The 22425-nt window shown below is 51.5% G+C and overlaps 1 protein-coding gene across 46 annotated transcripts in view; it reads left to right on the top strand.

Moving 5' to 3' along the window:
* Positions 1-22425, top strand: part of MROH1 (maestro heat like repeat family member 1) — a 113796-nt gene continuing 91371 nt past the window's right edge. For 11 of the 46 annotated variants that reach the window (XR_010159350.1, XM_016960103.4, XM_054657605.2 and 8 more), the window contains exons 1-3: positions 20-97; positions 15834-15911; positions 20634-20779. Coding sequence is in view for 38 of the 46 variants with exons in the window: in XM_016960103.4 (XP_016815592.4) it covers positions 15890-15911; positions 20634-20779 (168 nt within the window). In the remaining 8 variants the exon portion in view is untranslated. Of the gene's footprint in view, positions 98-441; positions 734-13034; positions 13155-15833; positions 15912-20633; positions 20780-22425 lie in introns of those variants that run through there. The other 35 variants (XM_016960100.4, XM_063816701.1, XM_063816703.1 and 32 more) reach the window with 13 other exon arrangements.

Here is a 22425-nt window from a genome sequence, read left to right on the forward strand (position 1 = left end):
GCAGCGGGGGCGGGCTCGGCGCGCGCGGCTCCGCCCACTCCGGGCCCCTGCTGGGCGGGAAGGCGGCGCCCCGGCCGAGGTGGCGGCGGCTCCTCAGGTAAACGGCGGGTGGGGATGAGCCTTCGGCGGCGCTGGGGAAGAGCCCCTCGGGGAAGTCTGGGCTGAAGAGCCTGGGGCGGCTCCCTTGGCGGGGCCGCGGAGGAAGCCGAGTCAGGAGGCGCCTCCCCAAGGTCACAGGGCGAACGCTGGGAGGGTCCTGGGTGTCGCGGGGACCTCGGCTCAGGTGTGCGCCGCGCCACAGCCCGGAAGAGAGGCCGGAGCTGTGCGGCTGTGCTCCTCCTCTGCGCCGCTAAGTCGTCTCGGCCGCGCGACCACCCCTCTTCGGGGAGCTTGGTGGTCCCCGGTGCCCGCCCCTCCGCGGGAGCCCGGTGGTCCCCGGTGCCCGCCCCTCCTGTGAGCCCGGTGGTCCCCAGTGCCCGGCCCTCCCCGGGAGCGCGGTGGTCCCCGGCCCTTCTCCCCCCAAGCGGGGCCACCGGGGGTCCTCTCTCCGGGAAGCCAAGCATACGCCCGGAGCCTGCAAAGCCGGCGTGCCCCGGGCCTCCGTATGCCTTCCGTATTCTCTGACGATCGCGAGCAGGAAGGTGATTTGTCCCTAGTCACGAGGATGACTGGTCATAGCGTGCCGGGCATAGCGCTGGCAGGGCCGCCGGGAGCCAGCCCTCACTCAGCCAAGGTGAGACTTAGGGGGTCGGATTTTCGGGCAGCGTCAGTGCAGCTGCAGTGTTAGGGTCAGAGGAAACCACTCTGCGGGCGCTGGTGGCTCGGTCCTACACACTCTGGGGAGGGGCTCCTTTGCCTGCTCAGTTGGGGAAGGGACAGACTCATAAACTCAAGTGCAGTGAGGTAGGCAGAAAAGGGGTACGGGGGTGTGGCCGAACTTAGGGATGTGAGCAGAGTTGGGTCGGGGACAGCCCTGTAGGCAGGGACCACTTTGGAAGGGGATGGTGGTGAACGCACACGATGCGGTAAGAGGCAGGCAGGGTAGGGCCGGTGATAAGTCAGGTGAGGGTGGTGAGTTGAGTTTAGAGCTGTTGGGTCTCAGTGCGATGACCATGGATGGAGATGTCCCGAAGACCTCGGGTCCCGGGGAGGCGAGGGCTGGAGATGCGTGTGGGAATCGTTGTTTGCGGCATGTTTCATCGGTGGTACGTGTTTGTGACGTGGCTGCATGGACAGTCTGGGCACCCTAGGGTGCTGCCGTCAGCAGGATCTTCAGTGCTCAGTCTCAGGCTCTCAGGGTCCCCGTGAACAGGTGTCTCTGGTCTCTCTTTGATGTCAGAGTGGAATGACCTGAGGCTAAGGTGTTTTTGTTAACTTGAAACTGACGTGCAGGCCGCTGTGGCTTGTGGAGACCTGCACCTCGTCATTTCCCACTGGCTGGGGTTGATTGCTGACTGCTGAGGGACTCCAGGGGGTCAGAGGTGGAGGCTGTGGGGCATGTGCTTGCCTGAGTTCGTGGCTGTCTCCTGTGTCAGGAAACAGGTGCTCGTGCTTAGTTTTCTTTCCCAGGGTCCACAGAGGCCCAGGAGAGAAGCCTGGTTGCTGCCCTCTGTCTCGTAACCCCCCTTTCACAGAGCTGGGTTATTTGGGGTAGAGATCCTCTGTCTGTGCCGGTCCACCCAGCTTGGTTTCTTTGGGGTAGGAGCACCAGGAAAGGCTCCCGTGGCTCTTGGGAGCTCCTAGCCAGTGTGCAGAGAACACGGACTGCTGCCCATCATGAGAAATGTGCTTTCTTCACTGAGCTTGAGGGGCCACCTGGTTTTGGGGGTTTGCACGAGCACCAGTGACACAGCTTGGTGTGGCCTGTATTGAGGAACCATGTTCTCGGTGGACTGTGAGCAGTGGGATGTGGGATTGCATTTCCCAGGGTCATCAGCCTTATTGGTGACTTTGGAAGTTGATTCTGTGGCTGCTGTGCTGGGAGAGAAGGTTCCTTGGACCTGACGCGTGGGTGGGGCATTCTGTGACCTCCCAGTCTCCCTGCACACACCCAGCCCTGCAGGCTGGCTCACCACTGCTTCTGGGCTATTGATTCCTGTGGCCTGCACAGCCTCGCACACCCCCTCCTAACGCTTTTGGACCCAGTGCAGCACCTCTGTTGTGGGCACAGGTGTGGCAGCCATATACTTTTTGTGGCCGGAGGGCTTTCAAGACAGGAACTCTGGACCTGGGATGGTGACTGGCGGGTGTTTACTAAATGTGGTTGAATTAAATGAAAAGGAAGCAGCTCTTTCATTCACACAGAAATGTGTGCTATGTAGGGAGATAAGACCCTATCAACCCTGCCTGCCACCTTCTCCCATTCGTTTGCTTTTTGTTAATTTAACCAAAGCCCTGATTGGCATTTGTGTTTTTTTCTGACATCCCCATTACATACATGTGTGTGTACTAGTACGAGAGCATCTGTAGATAGATGTGGAAAAGTGGATGTTTAGCCACTGAGGCTTGTTGGGGCCGTTCTTCAGGTTCTGCTACTGGCACCAGCACCGAGTAGCCCCTGTCCTCAGCACGTCAGATGCTCTTGGTGTTCAACTGTGTGCTGGCCTCACTGCAAGTCTTTGACTGGTGACACTTTTTGCCATGTAGCCTACAAATAGAGGAGCTAGTCATCACTGATCGTCACCATTTGTAGGTGGTGGGACAGGGCACAGGGATTTTCCATGCCTGCTCATGGCTTACTGGCTCTGCCACTGAGCCCTTATCCAGCCACTGATGCAGGAGTGCTGGGAAGAGAAGAGTGTGGTCCCTTATGGAATAGGGGAAGGGAAGTGCTGGGTAAAGTAGAGCATGGTCCCTGGCTAGGGCTCCACCGCCATGGACCTGGATGAGGACAGGCACGCCTGCCTTCCTGCCCAAATGTTACATTTCCCAAGACCACCCTGGCCTGCCATACCTGGCTCCTGTGCCTATATAAACCTGAGACCCAGGCCAGGCGTGATGGCTCATGCCTGTAATCCCAGCACTTTGGGAGGCCCAGGCAGGCGGATCACTTGAGGTCAGGAGTTCGAGACCAGCCTGGCCAACATGGTGAAACCCCGTCTCCACTAAAAATACAAAAATTCGTCGAGTGTGGCGGTGGGCGCCTGTAATCCCACCTACTCAGGAGGCCAAGGCAGGAGAATCGCTTGAACCTGGGAGGCGGAGGTTGCAGTGAGCCGAGATTGCGCCATTGCATTCCAGCCTGGGTGACAGAGCAATATTCTGTCTCAAAAAAAAAAAAAAAAAAAAAAAAAAAAAACCTCCAAGACGCTAGCAAGGCAGGGACACAGGCAGCTGGACATAGAGAGGAGCAGATTGGCGGAAGAAGACACAAGCAACTGGACCTCGAGGGGAACACGCCAGTGGAAGACCACACCAACAGATGCCAGCACTCTGGCAGGCCATCGACTGGCTGGACAAGGTGGAGTTTGGCCAGGGCAGTCGGAGGAGAGCTGGGGCCGCCAAGCAGCCCAACTCCAGAGGAAGACCATCTCCCTTCTGGCTCCCACATTGGCTGAGAGCTGCTTCCACTCAATAGAACTTTATACTCATTCTCCAAGCCCAGGTGTGATCCGATTCTTCTGGTACACCAAAGGGCAAGAACCCGGGATACAAAAAGCCCTCTGTCCTTGCGACAAGTGGAGGGTCTAATTGAGCTGTTTAGCACAAGCTGCCTATAGACGGCAAACTAAAAGAGCACCCTGGAACACACGCCCACTGGGGCTTCAGCTGTAAACATTCATCCCTAGATACAGCCTCCCGTCTCTGTGCTCCCCTAGAGGTTTGGGCAGCGGGGCACTGAAGAAGCAATTCGCACCAACATCACACGCCCTGCGACAGGGACAAGGGGACCTTTCCGCAGCACTGTGCCGCACTGCCGTCGGCTCTGGAAGGGTGGCTGAGTGTCTCTGTTCAACCTAGGGGCAGTCAGCACAGTCCCCATATGTCTGCCGGCGATCTCTCTCTCTTCTGAGAATTCTTGCACATCCTTTGCTCTCTTTCCTGTTTATCTCAGGGATGTGCCCAAGCTCCTTTGCATACAGTAGTCCTTCCCTGTCCACAGGGATATGTCTCATACCTATATACCTATGATAAAGTTTAACTATAAATGAAGCACAGTAAGAGATTGACAGCAACGAATAATAAAATAGAACAGTTTATGACAATACTCAAGACAGCCTGCAATTTAAAACATGAGTTCATTTCTGGAATTTTTCTATTTAATATTTTTGGACTATGTTTGATTGTGGGTAACTGAAACCAAGGAAAGTAAAACAGGATAAGAGGGGACTACTATGTTAATATTAGGCAAGTCATTTTCTCATATATATTATGATTGGTTTATCATAACTGCCTTGTTTTTTTATTTAAAAAAAATTTTTTTTTTTTGAGACGGAGTCTTGCTCTGTCGCCAGGCTGGAGTGCAGTGGCACGATTTCGGCTCATTGCAACCTCTGCCTACTGGGTTCAAGCCATTCTCCTGCCTCAGCCTCCTGAGTAGCTGGGACTACAGGCATGTGAAAAATTATTATTATTATTTATTTATTTATTTATTTATTTTTGAGACAGTCTCGCTCTGTCGCCCAGGCTGGAGTGCAGTGGTGCGATCTCGGCTCACTGGAAGCTCCGTCTCCTGGGTTCACGCCATTCTCCTGCCTCAGCCTCCCGAGTAGCTGGGACTACAGGCGCCCGCCACCACACCCGGCTAATTTTTTGTATTTTTTAGTAGAGACGGGGTTTTACTGTGTTGGCCAGGATGGTCTCCATCTCCTGACCTTGTGATCTGCCCACCTCGGCCTCCCAAAGTTCTGGGATTACAGGCATGAGCCACTGCGCCTGGCCATGACCTCATATACTTTCTTCTCGTGCTGAGAACACTTAAAATCTACTCTCAGCAATTTTCAAGTAACCGTTGCTGTTAACTCTAGTCATCTATGTTGTGCAATTGATCTCTTGAATTTATTCTTCCTGTCTAACTGAAGCATTGACCCTGTGACCAACATCTCCCCAGTCCTCCACCTCTGCCAGCCCCGGTAACCACCGTTCTACTCTGCTTCTAGGAGTTCAACTCTTCATAGAAGTTGGGATTCCACGTGTGAGATCACGTGGTCGTCTTTCTGTTCCTGGCTTATTTTACTTTACGTAATGTCCTTCAGTACATCCCATTTCTTGCAAATGACAGGAATTCCTTCTTTTTTTTTTTTTGAGATGGAGTTTCACTCTTGTTGCCCAGGCTGAAGTGTAATGGCTCGATCTCGGCTCACTGCAACCTCCGCCTCCTGGGTTCAAGCAATTCACTTGCTTCAGCCTCCCGAGTAGTTGGGATTACAGGCACCCACCACCACACCCAGCTAATTTTTGTATTTTTAGTAGAGATGGGGTTTCACCATGTTGGCCAGTCTGGTCTCGAACTCCTGACCTCAGGTGATCCACCTGCTTCGGCCTCCCAAAGTGCTGGGATTACAGGTGTGAGCCACTGCGCCCAGCCTCCTTTTTTAAGACTGAATAATACTCCATTGTGATATACCACATTTTCTTTGTTTTATTTTTATTTTGTTCTTTCTTTAAATATATGCCACATTTTCTTTATTCATTCATCCATTGGTGCACACTTAATGCTAATTCCATATCTTGGCTTTTGTGAATGGTGCTGCAGTAGCCATGGCAGTGCAGATGTCTTTTTTGATATCCTAATTTCATTTCCTCTGGATGCGTACTCAGGATCATTGGATGATATGGCAGTTCTGTTTTTATTTTATTTTTTATTTTTTGAGACAGAGTTTTGCTCCATCGCCCAGGCTGGAGCGCAGTGGCACGATCTTGGCTCACTGCAACCTCCGCCTCCTGGATTCAAGCGGTTCTTCTCCCTCAGCTTCCCGAGTAGCCAGGACTACAGGTGCCCACCACCACACCTGGCTAATATTTTGTATTTTTAGTAGAGATGGGGTTTCACCGTGTTAGCCAGGATGGTCTCGATCTCTTGACCTCGTGATCCGCCCGCCTCGGCCTCCCCAAGTGCTGGGACTACGGGCGTGAGCCAAAGCGTCCACCCTATTTTTATTTTTATTTTTTTTGAGATGGAGCCTGGCTCTGTTGCCCAGGCTGGAGTGCAGTGGCAAGATCTCGGCTCACTGTAATCTCCACCTCCTGGGTTCAAGCCATTCTCCTGCCTCAGCCTTCCAAGTAGCTGGGATTACAGGCACGTGCCACAACGCCGGCTAATTTTTAAAAATTTTTTTAGTAGAGACAAGGTTTTACCATGTTGGTCAGGCTGGTCTCAAACTCTTGACCTCAAGTGATTCGCAGCTGTAGACCTCAGTCTATGGTACAAACTAGGCAGCTCAACTTGTTCTTATAAAGTCATGGCTTTCTTCTGCTTCTGGGGAGCACTTCCAGCACCACTACTGGCACTTTGTATGGGTCCCATGGTGTCATTCAAGGCACTGACTAAACCTGATGAAGAATGTGGGAGAACCATGGGCGACTGGTTTTACTGCAAACTGCTCATGTGGGGGTGATGGCGTCCCACGGTGTGTTAAGCAGATACACTCACTGCCTGAGCTCACTGCAGTAGCAATGAGAGGTGCTTTGGCATTATCACAGTAGTTCAGTATGTGCTACACTTAATTCTGTGTAGCTGTGATTCAATACTGCATCTTTTTTTTTTTTTTTTTTTTTTTTGAGACAGAGTTTCACTCTTGTCACCCAGGCTGGTGTACAATGGCATGATCTCAGCTTACTGCAACCTCCGCCTCCTGGGTTCAAGCAATTCTGCCTCAGCCTCCCAAGTAGCTGGGATTACAGGCATGCGCTACCACGCCCAGCTACTTTTTTTTTTTTTTTTTTTTTTTTTTTAAGATGGCTTGCTCTGTGGCCCAGGCTGGAGCGCAGGGGTGCAATCTCAGCTCACTGCAACCTCTGCCTCCTGGGTTCAAGCAATTCTGTGCCTCAGCCTCCCGAGTAGCTGGGATTGCAGGCACCCGCCACCATGCCTGGCTAATTTTTGTATTTTTAGCAGAGATGGGGTTTCACCATGCTGGCCAGGCTGCTCTGGAACTCCTGACCTCGTGATCCACCCACCTCGGCGTCCTAAAGTGCTGGGATTACAGGCATGAGCCACCACGCCCGGCCTAATTTTGTATTTTTAGTAGAGACGGGGTTCCTCCATGTTGGTCAGGCTGGTCTCGAACTCCTGACCTCAGTTAATCCGCCTGCTTCAGCCTCCCAAAGTGCTGGGATTACAGGTGTGAGCCACCGCACCCGGCCTCTCAATACTGCATCTTTATGTTTGTTTAGATTTTTCTTGACTGCAGATGGCAGCATGTAGGGTCTGTAAGTGTGCATATATATTTTGATAAATTTTAACTTCTTACAACAGATTTGTGTATATTTCATGGTAGTAAATGATAAAATAGACTAGTGTCTACATATATTTTATGCATTCATGACATATTTCACATTTTCTTAAATTTTTTTGATATCTCTAGACTACGTTTGTCCATAAGTTTTTTCAACGTGTCACAAATCTCCAAAAAGTTTTCCAATATATTTATTGACACAAAACTGTGTATAAGTGAACCCATGCAGTTGAAACTTGTGTTGTTCAAGGACCAACTGTATGATGTTAATTACAGGTTTTTCTTAGGTGTTTTTCTTTTTTCTTTTTTTTTTTTTTTTTTTTTTGAGATGGAGTCTTGCTTTGTCACCCAGGCCAGAATGCACGATCTCAGCTCACTGCAACCCCTGCTTCCTGGGTTCAAGTGATTCTCCTGCCTCAGCCTCCTGAGTAGCTGGGACTACAGGCGCCCACCACCACTCAGGCTAATTTTTGTATTTTTAGTAGAGACAGGGTTTCAACATGTTGGCCACACTGGTCTCGAACTCGTGACCTCAAGTGATCCATCTGCCTCAGCCTCCCGGAGTGCTGGGATTACAGGCCTGAGCCACTGCACCCAGCCAGTTTTTCTTAAGTAACAAGTTGAGGCCGGGCGCGGTGGCTCACGCCTGTAATCCCAACACGTTGGGAGGCCGAGGCGGGCGGATCACCTGAGGTTGGGAGTTTGCAACCAGCCTGACCAACATGGAGAAACTCCGCCTGTACTAAAAATACAAAATTAGCTGGGTGTGGGGTGCATGTCTGTAATCCCAGCTACTCTGGAGGCTGAGGCAGGAGAACCGCTTGAACCCGGGAGGTGGAGGTTGTGGTGAGCCGAGACTGCGCCATTGCACTCCAGCCTGGGCAACAAGAGTGAAACTCCGTCTCAAAAAAAAAAAAAAAAAAAAAGTTGAGCAGGTTTCCTTCTCTTCCTAGTTAAGGTAGTTCCCTTCTCTTCTTGAGAATTTTTATCATAAGTGAACGTTGGATTGTGACAAATGCTTTTTCTGCATTTATTGAGATGATCGTGATGTGAATTATATCAGCTGAATTTAAAAATATTAAAACCAGCTGGGCACGGTGGCTCACACCTATAATCCCAGCACTTTGGGAGGCCGAGGCCGGCGGATTGCCTGAGCTCAGGGGTTTGAGACCAGCCTGGCCCAACGTGGTGAAACACCATCTCTCCTAAAAAAAATACAAAAATTAGCCAGGCGTGATGGTGTGTGCCTGTAGTCCCATCTACTCAGGAGGCTGAGGCAGAAGAATCGCTTGAACGTGGGAGGCAGAGGTTGCAGTGAGCCGAGATTGCACCATTGCACTCCAGCCTGGGTGACAGAGCAAGACTCTGTCTCAAAAAAAAAAAAAAAAAAAAAAAAAGAATTTGCACATCTGTGTCCATGAGGAATATTGCTTTGTAGTTTAATTTCTTTTTTTTTTTTTTTCTTGAGACAGAGTCTCATTCTGTCCCCAGGCTTGAGTGCAATGGTGCTATCTCGGCTCATTGCAAACTCTGCTTCCTGGGTTCAAGCAATTCTCTTGCCTCAGCCTCCTGAGTAGCTGGGATTACAGGCGCACACCACCACGCCTGGCTAATTTTTGTATTAGTATTATTATTTTTAGACAGAGTCTCACTGTGTTGCCCAGGCTGGAGCGCAGTGGCGTGATCTCGGCTCACTGCAACCTCCGCCTCCCGCATTCAAGGGATTCTACTGCCTCAGCCTCCTGAGTAGCCGGGATTACAGGCATGTGCCACCACGTCCAGCTAATTTTTTTGTATTTTTAGTAGAGAAGGGGTTTCACCATGTTGGTCAGGCTGGTCTCGAACTCCTGACCTTATGATCCGCCTGCCTCAGCCTCCCAAAGTGCTGGCTTGAGCCACCATGTACAGCTAATTTTTGTATTTTTAGTATAGACAGGGCTTCACCATGTTGGCCAGGCTGGTCTCAAACTCCTGACCTCAAGTTATCCACCCGCCTTGGCCTCCCAAAGTGCTGGGATTACAGGCGTGAGTCTGTATAGCTTTCTTACAAGGTCTTTGGTTTTGTTATGAGAGTAATGCTCAGAAAATTAGTTGGGAAGTAGTCTTTTCTTTTTAATTTTTTCAGGAAGAATTTGTGTATAGTTGGTATTATTTCTTCCTTCCATGTTTGGTAGAATTCCCCAGGGAAACCATCTAGGTTTTATGGGAAGGTTTTTTACTATGAGTTCGATTTCTTTTTAGATATGGGACTATTTAGGTTATCTCTTTGTGAGTGAGGTTTGATAGCTTGTAGCTTGTGTCTAAGGGATTTGCCTATTTCTTTTTCTTTCTTTCTTTCTTTCTTTCTTTTTTTTTTTTTTTTTTTTTTTTTTGAGAAGGGGTTGCTCTGTCACCCAGGCTGGAGTGCAGTGGTGCAGTCTTGGCTCACTGCTACCTCTGTTTCCCAGGCTCACGTGGTCCTTCCACCTCAGCCTCCTGAGTAGCTGGGACTACAGGTGCGTGCCACCATGCCCAGCTGATTTTTGTACTTTTGGTAGAGATGGGGTTTCGCCATGTTGCCCAGGTGGTCTTGAACTCCTGAGCTTGAGTGATCCACCTGCCTTGGCCTCCCAAAGTGCTGGGATTACAGGCATGAGCCACTGCGCCTGGCCATCTATTTCTTTCTTTTTTTTTTTTTTTTTTTGAGATGGAGTCTGGCTCTGTCGCCCAGGTTGGAGTGCAGTGGTGCTATCTTGGCTCACTGCAAACTCCGCCCCCTGGGTTCAAGCAATTCTCCTGTCTCAGCCTCCCAAGTAGCTGGGACTACAGGTGCATACCACCATGCCCAGCTAATTTTTGTATTTTTAGTAGAGTTCGGGTTTCACCATACTGGCCGGGCTGGTCTCGAACTCCTGAACTCAGGTGATCCACGTACTTCAGCCTCCCAAAGTGCTGGGATTACAGATGTGAGCCACCACGCCTGGCCAATTTTTCTATTTTTAGTAGAGATGGGGTTTCACTGTGTTGGTCAGGCTGGTCTCGAACTGACCTCAAGTGATCCACCCACCTTGGGCTCCCAAAGTGCTAGGATTACAGGCATGAGCCACCTCACCTGGCCTCTAGTTTCTTAAGGTAGAAGTTGAACTCATTATTTTTTTCCTGCACATTCTCTGTATACTTTAATCATTCTTCTTTTCTAAAAAGACATTTAGTGCTATAAGTTTCCACAAATTTTGATATGTCTTTTCATTTTCATTCACTTCAGTGTGCTTTGTAATTTCACTTTTGATTCCTTTTTAGACCCATGCGTTATTTCAAAGCATATTAAATAGTTTTGAAACTCCTGGGGATTTCTCAGATACCTTTCTCTTATTGATATATTTAATTCCACTGTGGTCAGAGAACATACTTTGTATGCATTGAATTCTTTTACACTTTTTTTTTTTTTAATTTTTAGCAACAGGGTCTCACTCCTGTCGCTGAGGCTGGAGCGCAGTGGTGTGATCTCTGCTCACTGCAGCATTGACCTCCTGGGCTCAAGTGATCCTCCCGCCTCCCGAGTAGCTGGGACTACAGGCGCGCGCCACCACGCCCAGCTAGTTTTTGTATTTTTTGTAGAGACAGGGCTTCGCTGTGTTACCCAGGCTGGTTTTGAACTCCTGAGCTCAAGCATTCAAACTGCCTCGTAGCCTCCCAAAGTGCCAAGATTACAGGTATGAGCCACTCTGCCTGGCCGAATTTTCTGTTCACTTGTTCTAACAGAGACAGAGGGCCGGGCACAGTGGCTCACGCCTGTAATCCCAGCACTTTGGGAGGCCGAGGTGGGTGGATCACCTGAGGTCAGGAGTTCGAGACCAGCCAGGCCAACGTGGTGAAACCCCATCTCTACTAAAAATACAAAAATTAGCCAGGTATGGTGGCCCGTTTCTGTAGTCCCAGCTCCTGGGGAGGCTGAGGCAGGAGAATCACTTAAACCCGGAAGGCGGAGGTTGTAGTGAGCCGAGATCCTGCCATTGTACTCCAGCCTGGGCGACAAAAGCGAAACTCCGTGTCAAAAAGAAAGGAGAGAGAGAGAGATGTTGAAATCTATACTGCAATTTAGATTGGTCTATTGTTCCTTGCATTTTTATTAGTTTTGGCTTTGTGTATTTTGAAGCTCTGTTACCAGGTAAAAATGTTTAGGATACTTAATATTTCTGAAATCTAGTTTGTCTAATGTGACTCCAGCTTTCTTGTAACTAATGCCAGCCGTGTTTTTCTTTGCCCATCCTTTTGCTTTTAACCTCGTAGTGTTAACATATTTAATCTTTCCTGTAGTTTCTCAAACATATGAAATAGTTTTAATAACTAATGTCTGTGTCTCTGAACTCTTTCCTTTGTGTTATTTCTGGGTCAGTTTGTATTGGTTGGTTCATCCTCACAATGGGTTGGATTTTCTTGCTTCTTTGCACGCCTGGTAATTTTTTTTTTTTTTTGAGACGGAGTCTCGCTTTGTCGCCCAGGCTGGAGTGCAGTGGTGCGATCTTGGCTCACTGCAAGCTCCGCCTCCCGGGTTCACGCCATTCTCCTGCCTCAGCCTCCTGAGTAGCTGGGACTACAGGGGCCCGCCACCACACCCCGTCTAATTTATTGTATTTTTTAGTAGAGACAGGGTTTCACCGTGTTAGCCAGGATGGTCTTGATCTCCTGAGCTCATGATCCACCCGCCTCGGCCTCCCAAAGTGCTGGGATTACAGGCGTGAGCCACCGCGCCCGGCCCACGCCTGGTAATTTTTGATTGGATGCCAGGCGTTGCTTTTGCTTGGTGTTGCTGGATATTTTTGTGTTTCTGTTAGTATTCATGAGCTTTGTGCTGGGAGCTGGCTAAGTTACTAGGGAACAGTTTGATCTTGTCAGACCTTTCTTTTAGCTTTGTTAGGTGAGACCAGAATGACGTTTAGTCTAGGACTGATTTGGTTGTTTACTGAGGTGGAATCCTGAGCTCTGCCTGGTGCCCCATGAGTCATGACGCTTTCCACACTTTCCACTCCGGCTTCTGGGAGCAGGCCCCATTCCTGGACCTGTGGAAGCCCTGGATGTTGCTTCTCCTAATCCCTTTGTGTGGCTCTTTCTGCAGCCTTGGACAGTTTGTTCTCCTACAAGGCATTTGTCTTAGTTTTCTAATGCTGATGCAATGCATTATCACAAACTTAGTGCCTTAAGCAACACAAATTTATTACCATAAAGTTCTTGGAGTCAGAAGTCTACCAAGGGTCCCACCGGCTAGAACCCAGGCACCAGACAAATTTATTACCATAAAGTTCTTGGAGTCAGAAGTCTACCAAGGGTCCCACCGGCTAGAACCCAGGCACCAGACAAATTTATTACCATAAAGTTCTTGGAGTCAGAAGTCTACCAAGGGTCCCACCAGCTAGAACCCAGGCACCAGACAAATTTATTACCATAAAGTTTTTGGAGTCAGAAGTCTACCAAGTCTCACCAGCTAGAACCCAGGCACCAGACAAATTTATTACCATAAAGTTTTTGGAGTCAGAAGTCTACCAAGTCTCACCAGCCAGAACCCAGGCGCCGGGGGCTGCTTCCCTTCCTGGTGCCCCTGGGAAGGATTGCTTCTGCTGTCTCAGGTTCCTGGCAGAATTTGGTTCTTTGCATCTGTAGGACGGAAGCTCCTGTTTTCTTGTCAGCCGCCAGCTGAGGGCCATTCGCAGCTTCTCCAGGCCACCTGCATTCCTTGTCTCAGAGCCTCCCTCCTGCATCCTCCAAGCCAGCAGTTGTGGGGTGAGTCCTTCTCACGCTTCAAATTTCTCCTCCCCCCTCTTCCGTCTCTTCTCTTTGACGCACCTGGGAAAGGTTCTGTGCTTTTAAGGACTCATGTGATTAGTTTGGTCTCACCCAGGTAATCCAGGATAATCTCCCTGTCTCAGGGCCTGTACCCTTAATCTCATCTACTGAATCCCCTTTGCTGTGTAAGGGTTCATACACACAGGTTCTGGGGATTAGGGTGTGGGCAGCTTTGGGGCTATTATTCTGCTGACCAGTAACTTGCTGAGTGCCCAGGGAACCCGCTGCAGGTCTCTAAAGTTCTCTCTGGGCAGCGCTTTCTCTGGTATGAGAGACTGCAGACTCCGGCCGCCTTGGTATCGGCTGGCACTCCCCGTTCTGTCTCATCAGCTTAGGTGTTTTGCTGGGCCCTAGGACTGGGTCCTCTCCAGGCAGTGAGCTGGGCTCTTAGGGCTCCGCCTCATTTCCTACCTCTCAGGCCGCACAGTCCTTCATTTTCTGATGTCCATTGTCCTGAGAAACAGTGGTTTCTTGTGTCTCGTCCAGTTTTTTAGTTGTCCTGTGATTCTCGCCTGGGCCGGGAGCAGGCAAGTCCAAGTCCGTGTGCCCATTTGTTTTGGTAGCTCCTGTTTGAGTTGGGCGAGCGTGGCTGCTGCACTGGAAGGGGTGCTGCACGGTCGTGGACTGGCGTTGGTTCCGCCCGTTTCTTCCTGGACGACGGAGCTGGGCAGTGCTGGCTACCCGCAGGGCACAGCCTCTGGTCCCAGAGCCCGGCCACTCAGCCCAGCTTCTCCGCCTCCCAGCTCAGCTCAGGCCTGGGAACTCTGGCTTGTGATGCTCCACGTCAGGCGTGCCCTTGTCTCTGGGAAGTGTGTGCTGTGGGCGCTTTCACAGGTTTTCTGCCCTGCCTGGGAGCCACTGCCCTCTTCAGCTCTTAACTCTTCCACAGCTTGGGATCTTTATGGAATATGTTTTTTTGTTTTTCTTTTCTTTTTTTTTTTTTTTAAGACAGAGTCTCACTCTGTCGCCCAGGCTGGAGTGCAGTGGCACAATCTCAGCTCACTGCGACCTCCACCTCCCGGGTTCAAGTGATTCTTCTGCCTCAGCCTCCCGAGTAGCTGGGATTACAGGCATGCGCCACCACACCCAGCTAATTTTTGTATTTTTTTAGTACAGACTGGATTTTACCATGTTAGCCAGGCTGGTCTTGAAATCCTGACCTCAGATGATCCGCCCGCCTCAGCATCCCAAAGTGCTGGGATTACAGATATGAGCCACTGCGCCCGGCCCTGTTTTTCTTTTCTTTTTTTTTGAGACAGGGCTCGCTCTGTTGCCCAGGCTGGAGTGTAGTGCAGTGGTGCAATCTCGGTTCACTGTAACCTCCGCCTCCCAGGTTCAAGCAATTCTCCCACCTCAGCCTCCTGAGTAGCTGGGATTACAGGCATGAGCCACCAGACTGGCTAATTTTTTTGTATTTTTAGTAGAGATGGTGTGTCACCATGTTGGCCAGGCTAGTCTCAAACTCCTGGCCTCAAGTGGTCCACCTGCCTCAGCCTCCCAAAGTGCTGGAATTACAGGCATGAGCCACTGCACCCGGCCCATGATGTCTTTTTTCTTTCTTTCTTCTGTTTTTTTTTTTTTTCTCTGAGACAGAGTCTCACTCTGTCGCTCAGGCTGCAGTGCAGTGGTGTGTCCTTGGCTCACTACAACCTCTGCTTCCCAGGTTCAAGCGATTCTCATGCCTCAGCTCCCTGAGTAGCTAGGACTAAAGGTGCCTGCCACCACGACCGGCTAATTTTTGTGTTTTTAGTAGAGACAGAGTTTCATCATATTGGCCAGGCTGGTCTCGAACTCCTGACCTCAAACAATCCACCCACCTTGGCCTCCCAAAGTGCTGGATTACAGGCATGAGCCATTGCTCTTGGCCAAGATTTCTATGATTTCTTACTTCGCCTCCAACCCATGTGTACACAGCACAGGGAGGTGTCCTGGCTGGTCAGGGATGGGTCATGATGTCTCTCCTTCATTTTTCTCTGGAGTATGTTAGGAAGGAATGGTGGATGGGAGGTGATCAAGGGAATTAAGGGGCTGGTGGGAGACTCAGAGAACAGAGAATGTGAGTGTTAGGATGCTGGCTGCCATGCTCATGGTGGGCCTGCGGCCCCTCTGATGACGTAGGTCCTCAGAAAGCGTGACACAAGACTTGAATGTGTGTCCATGGTGAAGAGGCAGAGGGAACTTGGACGCTTCCTGGACTCGATTCTTAGGGACCATTGTTGCATGCAGTGGCGCATGGCATGTGATGTGTGAAAGCTGTGGTGCCCGTGCTCAGTTCCTCACAGTGTGGAGGAGGATGCTGTAGGTGGAGGTGCATCCACTCCTGCTGGGGCTGATGGTGACGAGGTGCCACTGTGGGCCAGCTGTGGACAAGCCTATGCAGGCCAGTGAGGTGCTGGTAGGGACTGATGGGTGCTCAGGGATGGAGGAGAGCTGGAAACTGTTGAGGATCATGATGCCTTTTGCCCTCCCTGAGTGGCTCAAAGAAAATGTGACAGAGATATTTTCCCCAGAACAAATTCATTTAAATTGTGTATTTTACACGGAAATGGTAATTGCCTGTGAACTCAGATATCGTAGAGGCTTATGAATTAAATCTTGTGATTTTGGTTATTCCAGATGGGAGAAGAAGTTGTCCATGTTCACACTGGGTGAAGGAAGCTGAAACCACAGACATGACTGAGTCCTCCATGAAGAGTGAGTGCGTGGGGATTGGGGGTGGCCGGGTGTGAGGCCTCTCTTGCCTCTGGGTGGTCAGGGCAGGCCAAGGCTCTTACCAGCTCCAATGGTGCCTAGAGTTTCCACCCTATACTCGGGAGCCTGAGTGGGTTCTGGGCAGGTTGGGTGATGTGGCAGGTGTAGACTTCTCCCACACGAGCCTTCAGTTTGGGACTCCAGAAAAGCACATGGCATCCAGGATGTGATTTGAAGGTTTGTTTTACTTTTTTTTTTTTTTTTTTTTTAATGACAGGGTCGGCTGGGCACAGTGGCTCACGCCTGTAATCCCAGCACTTTGGGAGGCCAAGGCAGGCAGATCACTTGAGGTCAGGAGTTTGAGACCAGCCTGACCAACATGGTGAAACCCCGTCTCTCCTAAAAATACAAAAATTAGCCAGATGTGGTGGCAGTTGCCTGTAGTCCCAGCTACTCGGGAGGCTGAGACAGGAGAATCGCTTGAACTCGGGAGGCGGAGGTTGCAGTGAGCCGAGATTGTGCCACTGCTCTCCAGTCTGGGCGATGGAGTGAGACTCGGTCCCCCCCCCCCAAAAAAAAAAAAAAAAAAGACAGGGTCTCCCACTATCACCCAGGGTGGAGTGCAGTGGTGCAATCATGGCTCACTGCAGCCTCAAACTCCTGAGCTCAGGTGATCCTCCTACCTCAGCCTCCCAAGTAGCTGGGCCTACAGGTGCACGCCACTATGCCCAGAAGTATTTTTCATAGAGATGAGATTTTGTCATGTTGCCCAGGCTGCTCTTGAACTCCTGGGCTCAAGTGATCCACCCTCCTCAGCCTCCCAAAGTGCTGGGATTATAGGCGTGAGCCACTGCGCCCGGCCTGGAGTGACTGTTGAATGAACATGCTCTCTCCAGGTTTTCATCAGAAAAAAAAATTAGCAGTTTTCAAGGGCTGTTCAGGCTGCTGTAACAAAATATCTTAGATTGGGTAATTAATGAATAATAGAAATGTATTTCTCACAGTACTGGCAGTTGGGAAGTCCCAGATAAAGGCACCGGCACATTCAATGTCTGTAAGGGCTGTTTTCTGACTCATAGATGGAGTCTCTTGCTGTGTCATTTCATAACTGGAGGGGCTGAAGGGACTAGGATGTCCTTCAAGCCTTTGTTTGTTTGTTTTTTAAGGCAAGGTCTCACTCTGCTGTCCAGGCTAGAGTGCAGTGACCTCCTGGGCTCAAGCCATCCTCCCACATCAGCCTCCCAAGTAGCTGAGATTACAGGCATGTGCCATCACACCCAGCTAATTTTTTTTTTTTTTTTTGAGATGGAGTCTCACTCTGTCGCAGAGGCTGGAGTGCAGTGGATCTCAGCTCACTGCAACCTCCACCTCCTGGATTCAAGCGATTCTCCCTGCCTCAGCCTCCAGAGCAGCTGGGATTACAGGTGCCCGCCACCATGTCCGACTAATTTTTGTATTTTTAGTAGAGATGGGGTTTCACCAGGTTTGCTAGGCTGGTCTCAGACTCCTGACCTCAGGTGATCCATCTACCTCGGCCTCCTAAAGTGCTGAGATTACAGGCGTGAGCCACTGTGCGCAGCCCACACCCAGCCTATTTTTTAAAATTAGTTTTTGTAGAGATAAGGTCTCGCTGTGTTGCTCAGGGTGGTCTTGAATGCTTGCCTTCAAATGATCCTCCTACCTCGGCTTCACAAAGCACTGGGACTACAGCGTGAGCCACTATGCAGGGCCTCAATCTTTTTTGTGTGTGTTTTTGAGACTAGGTCTTGTTGTGTCGCTTATGCTGGAGTGTGGTGGTGCTCTCTCAGCTCATTGCAACCTCTGCCTCCTGTCCTCAAGGGATCCTCCCACCTCAGCCTCCTGAGTAGCTGGGACTATAGGTGCATGCCACTACGCCGTAATTTTTGTTTTTTTGTTTTGTTTTGTTTTGTTTTGGTAGAGATGGGGTTTCACCATGTTGGCCAGGCTGGTCTCAAACTCCTGGACTTAAGTGATCGGCCTCCCAAAGTGCTGGGATTATCAGCAGGAGCCACTGTGCCCGGCCATCAGGCATTTATTTTTTCCCCATCGAGATGGAGTCTCTGTCTGTTACCCAGGCTGGAGTGCAGTGGCGTGATCTTGCCTCATGCAGTCTCTGCCTCTGAGGTTCAAGCAATTCTCCTGCCTCAGCCTCCTGAGTAGCTGGGACTATAGGTACCTGCCATCACACCTGGCTAATTTTTATATTTTTAGTAGAGATATGGTTTCACCATGTTGGCCAGACTGGTCTTGAACTCCTGACCTCAGGGGATCCACCCACCTTGGTCTCCCAAAGTGCTAGGATTACAGGCGTGAGCCACTGCACCCGACCCCATCAAGCATTTTTATAAGGCACTGATCCCATCCATGAAGGTGCAGCCCAAAAGCCCCACTCTTAATGCCATCACATTGGGGGTTAAGTTCCAACATATGGATTTTGGAGGGACGTGGCATGGAAGTTGTAGCAGCATTGCCGGTGTAGTAGGGAGCACAGATTTGCCCAGAGGCTCAGTTCAGCCTGCTCGGAGCGGGAGGCTCCCTGGGTGGCCAAGCCTCTGCATCTGAGCACGCAGGCCCCGGTTCAGCTCTGGGGTCTGCTCGGAGCGGGAGGCTCCCTGGGTGGCCGAGCCTCTGCACCTGTGCACGCAGGCCCCGGTTCAGGTCTGGGGTCCACTCGGAGCGGGAGGCTCCCTGGGTGGCCGAGCCTCTGCACCTGAGCACGCAGGCCCCAGTTCAGGTCTGGGGTCCGCTCGGGCTGCCCCCGTGTCCCCAGCTGAGGCTGTGGCTCCCTTAAGGCTGACTGTGTGCGGGGCCAGGATGGGTGAAGCTCTGCCCACTTGTCCCTGCTCCCTAGAGCTCTGTCCAAGGGATGAGCCACGCCTCAGGGCTCTATAAGTGCCACTGTTGGGTGCCATGTCTTGAGCTTGAGGGACACCGAGAGGCCCGGAATGGCACTGGGGTGTTGATGGGTGGAGGTGGGGTGGTGAGAAGCGTCTGTGAGTACAAGTGGGGCTGGGGTGCCGCCCAGCCAGGGCACTGCAAAGCAGTGAGGAGGTGGGGTCGAGGGAGGGGGGACTAGCCTCACTGCCCTCAGAGGGCAGGCTCCCAGAGCACGTGAGACCTGGTGCTTCCACACATGAATGGCCACAGCTGGAAAAGCAGATGCAGACCCAGTTCAGTACGGGCCGGGTTTGCTTTACTGGCTGAATGTGGCCTTAGGTACAGTCAGATCTCATTGATTTGGATCAGCCTGTTTGTCTAACTACTGGACTTTGGAAATGGAGGGCTGTTAAAAGTCCAGCTTCCTGCTCAGGAAGGAATATCTTCCCAGAGGGAGACTGAGTCATGCACTGATGCCTGTGTGTTCCTCTGCCCCAGCAGGTGCCTCCTGGGATGTCCTCGTTGGCAGCCTGGGTGTGGTGCTGCTGGAGCAAAAGAGAGGGGACATCCACAAACCAGCCTGGAGGGTCTTGTTGGGGTGGAGTGGCCGGTTGTTGGGGTGGAGTGGCCGGTTGTGGGGTGGAGTGGCCGGTTGTTGGGGTGGAGTGGCCGGTTGTGGGGTGGAGTGGCCAGATGTGGGGTGGAGTGGCCGGTTGTTGGGGTGGAGTGGCCACTTGTGGGGTGGAGTGGCCGGTTGTTGGGGTGGAGTGGCCGGTTGTTGGGGTGGAGTGGCCGGTTGTTGGGTGGAGTGGCCGGTTGTTGGGGTGGAGTGGCCACTTGTGGGGTGGAGTGGCCGGTTGTTGGGTGGAGTGGCCGGTTGTTGGGGTGGAGTGGCCGGTTGTTGGGGTGGAGTGGCCGGTTGTTGGGTGGAGTGGCCGGTTGTTGGGTGGAGTGGCCGGTTGTTGGGGTGGAGTGGCCGGTTGTTGGGTGGAGTGGCCGGTTGTTGGGGTGGAGTGGCCGGTTGTTGGGTGGAGTGGCCGGTTGTTGGGGTGGAGTGGCCAGTTGTGGGGTGGAGTGGCCGGTTGTTGGGTGGAGTGACTGGTTGTTGGGGTGGAGTGGCTGGTTGTCGGGGTGGAGTGGCCAGTTGGCACAAGTCCCTGGGATGCTTGGCCTGCCCTTTCCCATGTACAGGGAACCACCTGGCCTTGCCTGTAGAGCACTACATTTATTCAATGATTTTCTTGATTCAGCTGTGGTCCATGGGGACTAAGAGCCATAGGATGAGGCTATGTCTTTATTCCTTCATGTATTTCTCACTGCTGGGGTCTTGGACCCTCTGCCCAGTACCTGCCTGTCAAGGGCTATGTGTGGGCAATGGGGCCATGGGGAACCCCAGGCTGCCTGGGCATAGACCCTTGGGGAGCCTTCCTGAAGGGTCCGGCTGGTGAGTGAGCCAATGTCTTCAAGGAAGCTCAGGCCATGTGATCAGGACCAGAACAGCCTCATGCCTGCCTGTGTGGGAGGCAGGCTATGTCCTCTGTGTCGCTCAACCCTGATGGGCTAAATAGTGTGTCCTGGCCAGGCAGCTCCTCAGGGGCAGCTGGAATGTGAGCCCTACAGCTCCACAGCCTGTCACCGCAGTGCACCTGCCCTGCAGCAGCTCAGGTGGAGGGAGGTTATACAAGAGAGAAAGCAGCTATGCCCTCTCCTGCTCTGTGTCTGTGATCCTCAGAGGCTACAGGTGTGTCCACTGCAGGAGTGGCAGCTGAGGTGTGATAGGAGAGGGCGCTTGGGCCTGAGCATGCTAACCAGGCTTTGTCACTGCAGAGCTGGCCTCCACCCTGCTGGACGCCATCACCGATAAGGACCCCCTGGTGCAGGAGCAGGTCTGCAGTGCCCTGTGCTCCCTCGGGGAGGTGCGGCCGGTGGAGACGCTCCGTGCCTGCGAGGAGTACCTGCGGCAGCATGACAAGGTATGTGTGCTCCTTGGTGGGGATGATGTTGTCAGGGCCATGGTCGGTTGGGGCTTACTTGGTTTGGGAAGAGACAGTCCAGCCAGGAGCAGTGGGTCGGGTGTTACACAGGGGTGGCCACATGTCTAACCCCCCCACACGTGCCTATGTCAGGATGGGTAACCTGCCTTGTCTCATCATGTGTGGGGTATGGCCGCATCCCCCCACCATGGCACTGTTCAACCCTCCTGGCCGAGGCTCTTTGCTGCCCCTTTTACTCACTAAGTGGAGGCCTAATGGCTGGGCTGTGTGCCTAGTGCCTGAGGGACAGACCATGTTCCCTGCCTGAAGGACAGAAGGTTGTTTCTGAGAGAATCTCATCAACCCAAGGGGCCAGAAACACTGATAAGTGCTCAGAGAGTCCCCAAGGGCCCGGCGCTGCTGGTCTTCCTGCACCCTCAGGGAGGGGCTGCCCAGGAGGGGCCAGGGCCTTGCCTTGCTGTGCTGGAATGTCCTGTGCTCTCACTCAGGAGAGCTACAAGAGCCTCTTGGGAACTCTCTCTTCAGCCCCACAGGGATGCCAAATCAGTGATCCAAACCCTAGGACAGACGTGGCCCGGCTGGCTCTCGCCTCCCAGGATTTCGGCCTCGCCTGATCTTGGTTCAGTGGTTCTCTGTCACCGCTGACAGCGTTAGCACTGCATTGTTTGAAACTGTTATGTACGCTTTCTAGTTTTTCTCTGTGTGTGTGGTTTGGGCTGTTCTGGGAAGGGGAAGAGGCTTTTGCAGTATCAAAAGGCCATTATTCTTTTTGTTTTATTTAACATTTTGGTATGTAAAAAGGGACCTCTATACAGTGTATTTCTTATCAGCTACCATCTCCTGGGGAAGATGACCCAGTTCCATGAAAATACCTGCCCACTGCCGTGGCCTGGCGGCACTTCCTGGGGCAGGATCTCTCCTTTCTTCCTCTGTCAGCTGTCTTAGCTGTTTATTTTTATTTTTAATAAATTTATTTATTCATTATTGTTATTTTTTTTTTTGAGATGGAGTCTCACTCTGTTGCCCAGGCTGGAGTGCAGTGGACCATCTCGGCTCACTGCAACGTCCACCTCCCGGGTTCAAGCGATTCTCCTGTCTCAGCCTCCTGAGTAGCTGGGACTACAGGTGTGCACCACCACACACGGCTAATTTTGTATTTTTATTTTTATTATTTATTTATATATGTTTTTTGAGATGGAATTTGGCTCTGTCACCCAGGCTGGAGTGCAGTGGCGTGATCTCAGCTCACTGCAACCTCCACCTCCCGGGTTCAAGCGATTCTCCTGTCTCAGCCTCCTGAGTAGCTGGGACTACAGGTGTGCACCACCACACACGGCTAATTTTGTATTTTTATTTTTATTATTTATTTATATATGTTTTTTGAGATGGAATTTGGCTCTGTCACCCAGGCTGGAGTGCAGTGGCGTGATCTCAGCTCACTGCAACCTCCACCTCCCGGGTTCAAGCGATTCTCCTGTCTCAGCCTCCTGAGTAGCTGGGATTACAGGTGCCTGCCACCACGCCCGGCTAATTTTTGTGTTTTAGTAGAGATGGGGTTTCACCATGTTGCCCATGTTGGTCTCGAACTCCTGACCTCAAGTGATCTGCCAGCCTCGGCCTCCCAG

Source organism: Pan troglodytes, chromosome 7 (assembly GCF_028858775.2).
Source record: "Pan troglodytes isolate AG18354 chromosome 7, NHGRI_mPanTro3-v2.0_pri, whole genome shotgun sequence".
Classification (NCBI taxonomy): domain Eukaryota; kingdom Metazoa; phylum Chordata; class Mammalia; order Primates; family Hominidae; genus Pan; species Pan troglodytes.